Raw genomic sequence first — 14,114 nt, 5'->3', positions numbered from 1 at the left:
CATATTTCTAACTAAAAAGAAACATTGCATATAGTTTAAAACCAAATAAATCACATAGTACCACAATAATAAATAGTTTACAACCCAATAAAAGTCTCAAAGTTTACAGGCAAATGTAAATTGTCACAAATAAATTGAAAGAAAATGAACCGATACGTCTACTGGTTGCCAAGGTGAGTCCACATGTGCTCAGTCAAGTCATTTTGGAGTTGAATGTGAGTTTGCCAATCATGCATTCCACGTTGAAATTTGGTGAACTGTGCAAAAATTGCCGGTTCTTGGTGCTCACACATAACATTTCCACCCTGAAATTGAAACCTCTAATAAGATGATGTCATCATGCTCATCCTTCAGAAAAAGTACACGGCCAAAGGATACAAAATAGTTAGGTGGCTATCTTACAAAGCCAGTCCTGAAATAACCGGCACACGCAGAACGCACACGGCTACGCTACCGGCAAAGAGCACCAAGAAAACTAAACACACACCACGCTACGGTCTAGCACACCTAAGCTCCACGACAACCTCCCTAAGAGGGAGAGCGGACGGATTAGCTAGGTGCGGCTCTAATGCTCTGAGGCTGAGGCATGGGACCTGGTGCGCGAGGAGGGTGAGGCCATTGGGGACTACTTCGGTCCACTCTGGGTAGTTCCTTCCCCTTGCCTCCTCCGGTTAGGGTTCTAGCTACAAACCACCGCACTGATCAAGTCTAGCTATGGTGGGGGTCTGTTCAAGGCGAGAAGTTTTCAGGCACCCAGCTTGTCCGACGGACTGGATCTGCTCCAAGGCCAAGTTCTTTCAGCTTTGCTAGGGATTTTTGGTACCAATTGCACGACAGAAAAGTTTACACTGAGGTGGTGAGGATGCAGGGAGCTGTGACGATTTAAACGGAGCTGGCACGCTTGCTAATGACGACCTAGCTAGACAAGGATCATCTTTGCATGACCAACCAACTTACGTGTCCTCCAAATGCCTGAATGAATAATATACAATTTGGGTAGTCCCAGTCGCTCCAATCATGCATGACAAAAGCATGCATGGTAAAATCTACTGTACTCTATAGTATAGTACAGCGCAGCGTGGCTAAAAGGACGTGATCCGAATCCCACTCCGGTTGCGTCTTCCTACAACTTGCCGGGTTTGTATCGTGGAAGACTCCACTCCGGACACGATCAAGACTCCCTCCCCGGCCGTCCTACATATACGCGTGCGCGGGTATACTTGATTGCCTGATAGCTTGGTACGTGGTCAATGGGTTCTACCACGAGCCGATCGGCGCCGGTGACGCTCTCCGTGCCGGTCCGCGGGTACTCCAAGCTGCTGCGATCACCTGACCGGCTGACTGTGGACAACCTCCTCTTCTGTGACCTCTTGTGGGACATACACGTGGAGTCGATGGATTTCGACGAGAACGGCCTAGCGGACACCTTGGTCGTCTCGGTCGTCATCAACTTCATGCTGCATGGCTTCAAATCGTATGCCGGCACCCACATCACCCTTGAAATCCTCGACGAGACCGGAGAGCACACCGTCTTCCACAAGGAGAGCAGCCGGGACACGATAGGTAAACAAACCAAGGGTAGCTTTATCCTGTGCGTGGGGAGGAGGGAGCTGGAGGCGTCGTCGTGCGTGTCTGCCCGCTACGACAAATTCACCGTCAGATGCACTCTGAAGAAGATGCAGCAGGCAACAAAGCGGCGGTGCCTCTTTGGAAGCTTGCGCAAATCCAACGCCGTATTGGAGCCGCCGCAGGTCGCCATGGTTGGCTCCCACACGCTCACCGTGCGCAGCGTCTCCAAGCTCAGTGCGACGCTGAGGAACGGGGAGTGCATCTACTCCACGCACTTCGCTGTTGGCGGGAGCACATGGTACCTCAAATTCTGCCCAAGATGGGGCATCCTGTGGCTCGTCTTCGCAAGCAAGGGGGACGAGATGACACCGACAACGGCGGAGTTCAGCTTCGAGTTCGAGGGGCTGGTGAACTTGGAGTCCCAGAAGACGAGGCACACGTTTGACCGTGACAACGATGACTTCTACTACGATCTGAAGTACACCGGAACATCGCCCACGCAGGACGACCGCCTCGTTGTTCGCTGCTGCCTCGCCGTTGTCACGCCGGAGGAAGTTCGGACCACCATCCCAACGTGCAGCACCGAATCAGTGCTAACTCCACTGCTCAGCGCCATGCATCGCTAGCTAGCTAGTTTGAGTTACAGAAGGCAGGCCCACGCAACACTCATCTGTAATTTAGTGAATAGCTTCTAAGCTTTTTTTTCTAGAGAACAGGCTACTGCCCGGCTTAATAGCTAGTACCATGTTTTGTATATAAAACCAGTTTTCTTTCGAGGATTTGTCTAAACCAGCTATAACGTATTGTTGTCGCTCATCTCTTGGTTGTTTAGCCTTTTCTCATGTCATGTACATGAAGCCTGTCATGCATGCAAACATGCAACCACTGTTCAATGCAAGTTAGTTTGCTGAATGTCTTCCACTCCACACGGATCCTGAAGTGGGAAAAATGCGGGGTTGAAAAATATTTTTCAATTTCAAAATATGTTCCCAATTTTCAAAAAATGTTTGTCCATTCAAAAAAAAGCTCACCAATTTCAGAAAGTGTTCCCCAAATTTCAGAAAATGTTCAAATTTTAAAAATATTCACAAAATTCAAAAATATATTCATCATTTCCAAAAAAACTAAAATTTCAAAAATTGATCCCAAATTCTAAAAATTTTGCCGATTCAAAAAATGTTCATGAATTAAAATATTTGTTCCAAAATTTAAAAGGAAAAAATTAAAATGAGAGAAAAAAGAAAGCACAAAAACGACAAAAAGACACATACAAATGTTTCACGAATTAAAAATGAAAATAAAAAAGGAAATGGAAGAAAAGGCTAAAAAAACTGGTTCAGGTTCTTGAACCATCCCAAAATTTGCTGGAAAAAGACATTGAAAAACTCTTTAATGGACGGGGCAACATGTAGCATGCGTACGCTGGGGGTGCATGTTTCGTCGGTATCCATTGACCCGTGCGCTAAAAAGGATCTGCCCTCTCTCTGGAACCTCCTTTTTAACGCTATTTGCGTCAAACATGAGGGTTCCTGCACAGTGGCGTCCTGGATGGGCCTGCCCATTATACGTACTGTAGCGAACGGAAGAACAAGGTACTGTAGGATGCACCGAGGACTGCATTGAACCAAGGCACCACCGTGAACCGATGCGATCTCCTCCCTCCGTCCCATAATATAAGAGCATTTTTGACACTTGGGACAGAGGGAGTAGCTAATTGTTATTGTAGCACACCGGACAATTATAGCAAACATAAAAATAAAATTTTTAAACCATTTCTTGCGGAAGGCAAATATTTTTTGAATTATGAACCATTTTGGAAACGAGAACATTTTCAAAAACATGTTTCTTTAATCCTTATATTTCCTGAAATTTCTGCACACTTTTTGAAAACACGATTTTTTTAAAAATTATGAACATCTTCTTAGTTATGAATATGTTTTTGAAAATTGTGAACATATTTTGAAAATGCAAATAGTTCTGAAACTCTTGAATTTTTTTTAAAGCGTGAAAAGTTTTTAAACATTAAAAAATAAAATAGCAAAAAAATAAAAGCAGTAGAAAAGGGGAAACATGGAACATTCTAGATGGGCCGGCCCAAATCCACATCGTCATGTGCAATTGGGCGACTATTTGACACAGAATGCGTCAAATAGGAAACACCCCTCGCTAGTACTCCCTCCGTTCGGAATTACTCGTCCAAGAAATTAATGTATCTAGATGTATTTTAGTTGTAGATACATCCATTTTTGTGACAAGTAATTTCGAACGGAGGGAGTATATAAAATGGGCATTAGCAACGCCCCGGAAATGGTAATGTCAAGATCATTCTTCAGTAGGGCTCAGAGTAAGATTCTGAAATTTCTTACCTCATCTGTGTGTCGGCTGTGAAGCTAACACTTCGTTTGATCTCTCCTATAACGAATGCAAATTTGACATGACCTGTACTGATAATCAACTATTCCCTCCATCCAAAAATACTTGTCATCAAAATGAATAAAAAGAAATGTATCTCGAACTAAAATACTTCCTCCGTTTCTTTTTAGTCTGCATATAAGGTTTGGTCAAAGTCAAGCTTTGTAAAGTTTGACTAACTTTATATTAAAAAATATAAACATTGACAATATGAAATCAACATTATTACATGCACCACGAAATTAATTTTCATACTATATAGTTTTAATATTGTAGATGTTCATATTTTTTTATATAAATTTGGTCAAACTTTGTATAGTTTGATTTTGACCAAATCTTATATACGGAGTAAAATGAAACGGAGGGAGTACATCTAGAATTTTAGATACATCCCCTTTTATCCATTTTGATGACAAATATTTTTGGACGGAGGGAGTACGTACTTAATTCTTCTACAGACGAAATTCAAAACCTTACAAGCGAGGAATAAAGATCCCAACATATATGCAGACAGAAAGAGACAAAATAAAGATAATCGACATGCATACTTGTACAGAAGCACAGCCCCTTACACCACCCCTGAATTAAATAGATTGTGTACGTATTATCTACTCTCTGGATCCATGTCGTGATCGATCCCTGTATCTTTTTTTTTATCTTATCAGGTGCAAAAGCAGCCCATGACTTGAGGAGGTCCACGGCGATCTGCTTCCTCTCCTTCCACCGCCCTACTAGCCGCGCGCGGAGGCTTGTGCTGCACCACTGCACTTCTCCTACCCCGTGGCGGCTGGCCTTTCTCCCGCGTGCCTTACTTGGCACCTGTGTGCCCATCTTCTCCACGGACATTTGTAGCGTGCCGTGATTAGACTCCCAATACAGCTGGTAGGTCATCGCCTCATCGTTGCTGCACAGGTACTCTGTCGCCTTTGGCAGCAGCATTTGGTCCATCTCTTGCCAACTGACCCCTGTGTTGTGCGGTCTGCCCATTGATCACCTCCACCACTCTAGTAGTAGTTGAAGTAGAGCCCTTAGCAAGTTGCACATCTTCTGGAGAGGCATGAGGTGTGAAGAGAGTATCCAGCTTCAGAAGGTGTCTTTCTTTCAGCAGTCGCTTCTCACCACATACGTACTAACATGTTGCGCTGTAAAAACAGTTCAATAACTGGTTCAGGAAACAAATTAGATCCTTCTGTTGGCCTGCGCTGATGTTTGCAGCATTGGGGATCCGGGCGGAACCATTCAGTCAATATATTGTGGTAATTCCAGTGTTCTACGTCCCTTGAAACAACGTAGGGCCTGCAGGAGAAGTCTTGTGTCGGCAACTGTGTGAGTTCTTTCCTGGCGGTCTCAGCGACAGGGCTAAAGTGCGGTGTAATAACCGTCTGCAAGGAAGTGAGCATGACTCCAACTATGTCCGTACTGTCTGAAAGACGCAGCATCGCCCCTAGAACAAAACTGTTCTGTGGGGCCTTCTGGTCCTGGTAATCATAGCATAGCTTCGCTTCTACCCCACGCTCATCGAAGCATATAGGACGTACCACAAACAAGTGGCGTCCAGACCCTCGGGACACCTCGTAATTAAGCTCTTTGCCCGCAAGAAGATGTCTGAGTAGAGGATCGTGGAACATGTGTTGCCGGGGTGCGCCGCCGCCCAGCTCCACGAAGCGTATGAACTCACCTGCACTGTCAGCGAACCTTTCGAACCTCCTAACGGAGAAGGCAGTGTTGTTGCTACTGGTCTCGCCAGCGTTTCTAACGCAGTAGTTTGCAAGAGAGGATATGTACGACATGGTAGCATGAGTGATCCGCCTAGGGAAGGATCGGAGGAGTTCATTACCTCCTCGTCCGTTTCCTACGTGTCCATGGCGCGTCGGCGACATCTTTGCAGTTCCTCGTCGCACTCGCACTCGTCGGCAGCCCGGTTCAGCATCTTGCGCCAACGCACCAAGGACGCGTCTATGTGATTGACCACTTGCAAGATGCCTCGAGTGCGGCCTCTATTTTGACGTGCGGCGCCAGCTCCAACCGCTCCACGCCTTCACTGATGGGCGTGGCCTCTCTCTCCTCCTTGCCGAGCAGGAGGGAAACGGTTCTATTTACAGCCTCTCCGATAACCATGGAAGTCGGAACACACCATCTCTGCCATTTGGAGTTAGAGGACACTAGAGATGTCTTCCCCTCACCACACTACTGAATTTTGAATTTTGGAGTTTGAGGACCCTGTGTTTTCCATCGGCGTCCTACCATAAATACTGCAGACATAGAGTTTGAACTTTCTTTATTATTCTTTTTCCGGCAAAAATCTTTTTTGTCCACCAACCGCCGCATGGAAAAGTCACACTCTGAGGCTCTGAGCATTCTACCTCCGTCCTGATTTATTGGTCCCTATTTTTTGTGCCAAAATTTTAACTAACAAAATGTTCATGCATGTCAACAAAAATTATATCATTGAAAACTATGTTCAAATACGAATCCAACAATATAATTTTTGTTAACATACATTAACATTTTGTTAGTTAATTATTTGGTCAAAATTTGGCACAAAGTACAAAGAGGACTAATAAACCAGGACGAAGGTAGTACCACGCAACGGGGTCGACATGAGAGTAGAGGATTAGTTATGACTTGTCAAGACCACACGTTCAAAACTGAGAAAAACTCTGAGCCACGCATGCTCAAATTAATAATCTTTCGCTTGGTGCACCAAAATATCCATGTCGGTGTCGATGAACTGGCAACCAGACATACATGTAGCAGGTTCTAGAGGGAGAAATTAGCGATGGCCAATCCATGACTACGAGGTGTCTTCTTTCTTATTTGCTTCCAGGAGTTCCGTCTTAGGCCTCCTTTGGTTTAGAGGAATTTCATAAGAATTTTAGAGGATAAAATTTTTATAGGATTTTTTTCTTTAGAGCCCTTTGATTCATAGGAATAGATTTCTATTTCTATATAGGATTTGTTTCTATCCTCCACATTTCATAGGAAAATAAAAATGAACCTAGACTCAATGGAAAAATTTCTTTGATGTCAACCAAATGACATCTCGTTTCCTATTTCTACTCATAGGATTTGAGATACATGACATCTCATTTCCTACAAAATTCCTATTCCTATAATAATCCTATCCTATGAACCAAAAGAAGCCTGACATTGTGGAATTCAACGAGTCCTCAGTTCACATGCATGCTTACAGCGAACTACAGTATGCTCTTAACGACTTTTCTACATATAATATTATTTTTAAAACCAACTAGTGCTAAATTAAATACCAATTTTACAACCGTCTAGCTCCAACACTAAGAAATATTCTATACAACCCGGTCGTTTACTTCATCAAGTAAGGCCATTTCAATACTTGCGTCGTGTCTTCACGAATGACGGGAACACCTCCTTCCAATAGACGCCGATTTGTGTTGCAACCCCTGCCCTCAGAGATGCAATCGTGCGAGATGCGGACAGCCTTTGGCGCGGGATGGGTGCGGCTGCAACCCTTGCCTGGCGAAGCGCAGGATGTTGTGCATACATGTACTTCCTTTATCCCGAAATAAGTGTCTTAAGTTTGTATATTAGTTTTAGTATAAAATCGTGCTAAATTTAAGACACTTATTTTGAGACGGAGGAAGTATTTTTTATGCGAAGCGGATGCATGGCCTGGTGCCTGATGGATGCGAGGGTCAATATCTAGCTAGCTCGAACGAATTGCATGCATGTGTGCGGTAATATACGCATGACTACATACATGTCTATTGGATGATATAGAGTCATGCATGTGGCTGGTCTATTTATACTCCATTGCAAACTAAGTGTCTTTCATCATTCTTCTAGTAACAAATTGCACCAAGTTAGCTATGCTTTAGATAGAAGCATGTAGTCCTTTTCTCAAAGCCATTATATTCATCAACATTTTGATTATTTGTACATACAAAACTACTGCTCTGAGATGTTGGAGCAAAACAAACATGCCAGGTGTTTTCCTATATGGATAGCATGAAAGAGTCGATCAAGCTACGCATGAATCCTGGTGAGTCGTTCCTGTCGTTGAATCCATGCATAATAGTGTGGCAAAGCTCCCCGATGTCCTGCTAGCAGGGGGCGAGCAATGCAATGGCTCCAGCCTGAAACTGGATTACTCTGCTCTGACCGCAAGCCATGGTGGTTCTTTGCTCAACTCGAGACCGCCTACATCATGCACCTGCAAGCCCTGGCTGTAACTGAATTAGAGCTCATGAGTTTTCAGTAACAGAGTAGGTTTCTAGATGCTCTCTTGTCTAGGAACATTTCGGGGTCCTAGACTGCGCCGATCCAACAAGTTAAATCAACTAGTAGTATCATTCAGGTTTCAGTTTAGATGTATGAAGAGAGGTAGGCTGAATCAGAAGTACGCGGATTGCATTTCACCTGGTTATCTATGAATTCTGGCCCCTAACGCAACGCAAGGTCATCCCCTGATGATTTCCAACAAAAAAACCACTCAACAACGGAGCGCGCGTCGTCACATGTGCTCTTCTATCAGAACTTTGGCATGCCACGACTAGAGAAGAACACTCCAGCCCCGGAGACGCCTACCGCCGGTGAATCTAAGGACGGCCACCGCGACGTGCTGAACAGCCAGATCTGGGCCAAAGGATCTTCACAGCTCCTCTGTCCCGACGAATCTGCACAATGCCGTTGCAGTTCGGGCACAGTGGCGCCAGAACACGAGCTCGTCGCCGTCGGAGTGCGCGGCGAGGACAGCAACACCGGTGGCCTGTCAGAGAGAGAGAGAGGGGGGGGGGGGGGGGGGGCGGGTCGAACCGACGGCAAAAGAAATAAAAATAGGAGCCACTAGGGATGCGTTAGTTTTTTTTGTTTTTGTGAGAGAGATGGGATGCGTGAGTTTTTTTAAAAAAAGGAGGTTAAACCCTCGGCCTTTGCATCAATCGATGCATGCAGCTATTTTTATTAATTGTTCCACAAAAGTCTGACAAGAACATACATCAATCCACGCGAAGCCATCACTCACACTACAAACTCGATAATGAGGAGTGCTCTCACTCTCCATATTTAAAACTGGTGTCGTCGCCGATTCATTCACAGAACGTATCGGGACCAACAGCCGGTGCAACCTACCTAAAGCGGGTCACATGCATACGTTCTAGAAGCCGCCATCATCAACGGACCACTGACCCATCTTCAGAAGAGAGATCCGCGTCATTCTTGCCATTCCGGACATCCGTCAACGCCACCACGACGCCCGACGGCGCCACCGCCCTGCGCTCGTCCGTCCAGATGCGAAGACTCTGGAAGATCCATCGTGCATAGCACCTGCCAATCAGGAATGGCTCGGCATAGCACCTGTCGGGCAGGCACGACTTGACAGGGATGCGTTAAGTTAATTGCGCCGATTTCCTCATTTGCATTTGTGGCTTATATGGGCCTGGCTGGGCTAATGCAGGCAGAAAACCAAATTTTGCACATTGTTTGGTTGCTTAAATATTGCCTCCTCTGCAGGCAACAAATGCACTGTGTTTGGTTGCATGTGTATTAGTATTTCGATGCAAAGCACGCTGTTTGGTTACACACATAGACTCAGTAACCTTGTACCCTACGTGGTGAGTTTACCATCTACCTGTTGGGTAACGTAGTAATTTCAAAAAAATTCCTACGCACACGCAAGATCATGATGATGCATAGCAACGAGAGGGGAGAGTGTGATCTACGTACCCTTGTAGATCGACAGCGGAAGCGTTAGCACAACGCGGTTGATGTAGTCGTACGTCTTCACGGCCCGACCGATCAAGCACCGAAACTACGGCACCTCCGAGTTTTAGCACACGTTCAGCTCGATGACGATCCCCGGACTCCGACCCAGCAAAGTGTCGGGGAAGAGTTCCGTCAGCACGACGGCGTGGTGACGATCTTGATGTACTACCGTCGCAGGGCTTCGCCTAAGCACCGCTACAATATTATCAAGGATTATGGTGAAAGGGGGCACCGCACACGGCTAAGAATATAATCACGTGGATCAACTTGTGTCTCTAGGGGTGCCCCCTGCCTCCGTATATAAAGGAACAAGGGGGAGGTGCGGCCGGCCAGGAGGAGGGCGCGCTAGGAGGAGTCCTACTCCCACCGAGAGTAGGATTCCCCCCCTTTCCTAGTTGGAATAGGATTCGGGAAGGGGGAAAAGAGGAGAGAGAGAAGGAGGGGGGGGCGCCGCCCCCCTCTCCTTGTCCTATTCGGACTAGGGGGGAGGGGCACGCGGCCCAGCCCTGGCCACCTCTCCTCTCTTCCACTAAAGCCCACTATGGCCCATATACCTCCCGGGGGGTTCCGGTAACCTCCCGGTACTCCGGTAAAATCCCGATTTCATCCGGAACACTTCCGATATCCAAATATAGGCTTCCAATATATCAATCTTTATGTCTCGACCATTTCGAGACTCCTCGTCATGTCCGTGATCACATCCGGGACTCCAAACAAACTTCGGTACATCAAAATGCATAAACTCATAATATAACTATCATCGAAACCTTAAGCGTGCGGACCCTACGGGTTCGAGAACAATGTAGACATGACCGAGACACATCTCCGGTCAATAACCAATAGCGGAACCTGGATGCTCATATTTGCTCCTACATATTCTACGAAGATCTTTATCGGTCAGACCCCATAACAACATACGTTGTTCCCTTTGTCATCGGTATGTTACTTGCCCGAGATTCGATCGTGGTATCTCAATACCTAGTTCAATCTCGTTACCGGCAAGTCTCTTTACTCGTTTCGTAATACATCATCTCGCAACTAACTCATTAGTTGTAATGCTTGCAAGGCTTATGTGATGTGCATTACCGAGAGGGCCCAGAGATACCTCTCCGACAATCGGAGTGACAAATCCTAATCTCGAAATACGCCAACCCAACATTTACCTTTGGAGACACCTGTAGAGCTCATTTATAATCACCCAGTTACGTTGTGACGTTTGGTAGCACACAAAGTGTTCCTCCGGTAAACGGGAGTTGCATAATCTCATAGTCATAGGAACATGTATAAGTCATGAAGAAAGCAATAGCAACATACTAAACGATCGGGTGCTAAGCTAATGGAATAGGTCATGTCAATCACATCATTCTTCTAATGATGTGATCCCGTTAATCAAATAACAGCTCTTTTGTTCATGGTTAGGAAACATAACCATCTTCGATTAACGAGCTAGTCAAGTAGAGGCATAGTAGTGACACTCTGTTTGTTTATGTATTCACACATGTATTATGCTTCCGGTTAATACAATTCTAGCATGAATAATAAACATTTATCATGATATAAAGAAATAAATAATAACTTATTATTGCCTCTAGGGCATATTTCCTTCAGTCTCCCACTTGCACTAGAGTCAATAATCTAGTTCACATCGCCATATGATTCAACACTAATAGTTCACATCACCATGTGATTAACACCCATAGTTCACATTGTCATGTGACCTATACCCAAAGGATTTACTAGAGTCAATAATCTAGTTCACATCGTTTATGTGATTAACACCCAAAGAGTACTAAGGTGTGATCATGTTTTGCTTGTGAGATAATTTTAGTCACATACAGATCCGTATGTATTTTGCAAATTTCTATGTCAACAATGCTCTGCACGGAGCTACTCTAGCTAATTGCTCCCACTTTCAATATGCATCCAGATTGAGACTTAGAATCATCTGGATCAGTGTCAAAGTTTGTATCGACGTAACCCTTTACGACGAACCTTTTGTCACCTCCATAATCGAGAAACATATCCTTATTCCACTAAGGATAATTTTGACCGCTATCTAGTGATCTACTCCTAGATCACTATTGTACTCCCTTGCTAAAAACAGTGTAGGGTATACAATAGGTCTGGTACATAGCATGGCATACTTTATAGAACCTATGGTTGAGGCATAGGGAATGACTTTCATTCTCTTTCTATCTTCAGCCGTGGTCGGGCTTTGAGTCTTACTCAATTTCACACCTTGTAACACAGGCAAGAACTCTTTCTTTGACTGTTCCATTTTGAACTTATTTCAAAATCTTGTCAAGGTATGTACTCATTGAAAAAACTTATCAAGCGTCTTGATCTATCTCTATAGATCTTGATGCTTAATATGTAAGCAGCTTTACCGAGGTCTTTCTTTGAAAAAAACTCCTTTCAAACACTCTTTTATGCTTTGCAGAATAATTCTACATTATTTCCGATCAACAATATGTCATTCACATATACTTATCAGAAATGTTGTAGTGCTCCCACTCACTTTCTTGTAAATACAGGCTTTACCGCAAGTCTGTATAAAACTATATGCTTTGATCAACTCATCAAAGTGTATATTCCAACTCTGAGATGCTTGCACCAGTCCATAGATGGATCGCTGGAGCTTGAACATTTTGTTAACACCTTTAGGATTGATAAAACCTTCTGGTTGCATCATATACAACTCTTCTTTAAGAAATCCATTAAGGATTGCAGTTTTGTTATCCATTTGCCAGATTTCATAAAATGCGGCAATTGCTAACATGATTCGGACAGACTTTAAGTATCGATACGAGTGAGAAAGTCTCATCGTAGTCAACACCTTGAACTTTGTCAAAAACCTTTTTCGACAAGTCTAGCTTTGTAGATAGTAATACTACTATCAGCGTCCGTCTTCCTCTTGAAGATCCATTTATTTTTTATGGCTTGCCGATCATCGGGCAAATCCATCAAAGTCCATACTTTGTTCTCATACATGGATCATATCTCAGATTTCATGGCCTCGAACCATTTCGCGGAATCTGGGCTCATCATCGCTTCCTCATAGTTTGTAGGTTCGTCATGGTCAAGTAACATGACCTCCAGAACTGGACTACCGTACCACTCTGGTGCGGATCTCACTCTGGTTTTACCTACAAGGTTCGGTAGTAACTTGATCCGAAGTTACATGATCATCATCATTAGCTTCCTTACTAATTGGTGTAGTAGTCACAGGAACAGATTTCTGTGATGAACTACTTTCTAATAAGGGAGCAGGTACAGTTACCTCATTAAGTTCTACTTTCCTCCCATTCACTTCTTTCGAGAGAAATTCCTTTTCTAGAAAGGATCCATTCAAAGCAACGAATATCTTGCCTTCGGATCTGTGATAGAAGGTGTACCCAAACTTCTTTTGGGTATCCTATGAAGACGCACTTCTCCGATTTGGGTTTGAGCTTATCAGGTTGAAACTTTTTCACATAAGCATTGCAACCTCAAACTTTAAGAAACGACAGCTTAGGTTTCTTGCCAAACCATAGTTCATACGGTGTCGTTTCAACGGATTTAGATGGTGCCCTATTTAACGTGAATGCAGCTGTCTCTAATGCATGACCCCAAAACGATAGTAGTAGATCGGTAAGAGACATCATAGATCGCACCATATCTAATAAAGTACGGTTATGACGTTCGGACACACCATTACATTGTGGTGTTCCAGGTGGCGTGAGTAGTGAAACTATTTCACATTGTTTTAAACTGAAGGCCAAACTCGTAACTCAAATACTCTTCTCTACGATCAGATCGTAGAAACTTTATTTTCTTGTTACGATGATTTTTCACTTCACTCTGAAATTCTTTGAACTTTTCAAATGTTTCAGACTTATTGTTTCATCAAGTAGATATACTCATATCTTCTCAAATCATCTGTGAAGATCAGAAAATAATGATACTTGTCGCGAGCCTCAATATTCATCGGACCACATACATCAGTATGTATGATTTCCAACAAATCTGTTGCTCGCTCATTGTTCCGGAGAACGGAGTCTTTAGTCATCTTGCCCATAAGGCATGGTTCGCAAGCACCAAGTGATTCATAATCAAATGATTCCAAAATCCCATCAGCATGGAGTTTCTTCATGCGCTTTACACCAATATGACCTAAACGGCAGTGCCACAAATAAGTTGCACTATCATTATTAACTTTGCATCTTTTGGTTTCAATATTATGATTATGTGTATCACTACAATCGAGATCCAACGAACTATTTTCATTGGGTGTGTAACCATATAAGGTTTTATTCATGTAAACAGAACAACAATTTATTCTTTTACTTAAATGAATAACCGTATTGCAATGAACATGATCAAATCATATTCATGCTCAACGCAAACACCAA

General features: G+C 43.9%; 1 protein-coding gene across 1 annotated transcript; it reads left to right on the top strand.

Annotated features, from left to right (window-relative positions):
- Positions 1 to 1,250: 1,250 nt before the first annotated feature.
- On the top strand, positions 1,251 to 2,195 carry LOC147962100 (uncharacterized). Its single transcript, XM_087534053.1, has one exon. It carries the CDS (start codon positions 1,251 to 1,253, stop codon positions 2,193 to 2,195), a length of 945 nt encoding a protein of 314 aa, XP_087390179.1.
- The last annotated feature ends 11,919 nt before the right edge of the window (positions 2,196 to 14,114 follow it).

The sequence above is a fragment of the Triticum urartu genome, chromosome 7A (assembly GCF_056163025.1).
Source record: "Triticum urartu cultivar PI428250 chromosome 7A, HENAU_Tu73, whole genome shotgun sequence".
Classification (NCBI taxonomy): Eukaryota; Viridiplantae; Streptophyta; class Magnoliopsida; order Poales; family Poaceae; genus Triticum; species Triticum urartu.
Note: the sequence above shows the minus strand (reverse complement) of the source record. Positions and strands in the feature narration are given on the sequence as shown.

Excerpts from the sequence above, each read along its gene's own strand:
- LOC147962100 (XM_087534053.1), top strand. The coding sequence starts at position 1,251 with ATGGGTTCTACCACGAGCCGATCGGCGCCGGTGACGCTCTCCGTGCCG.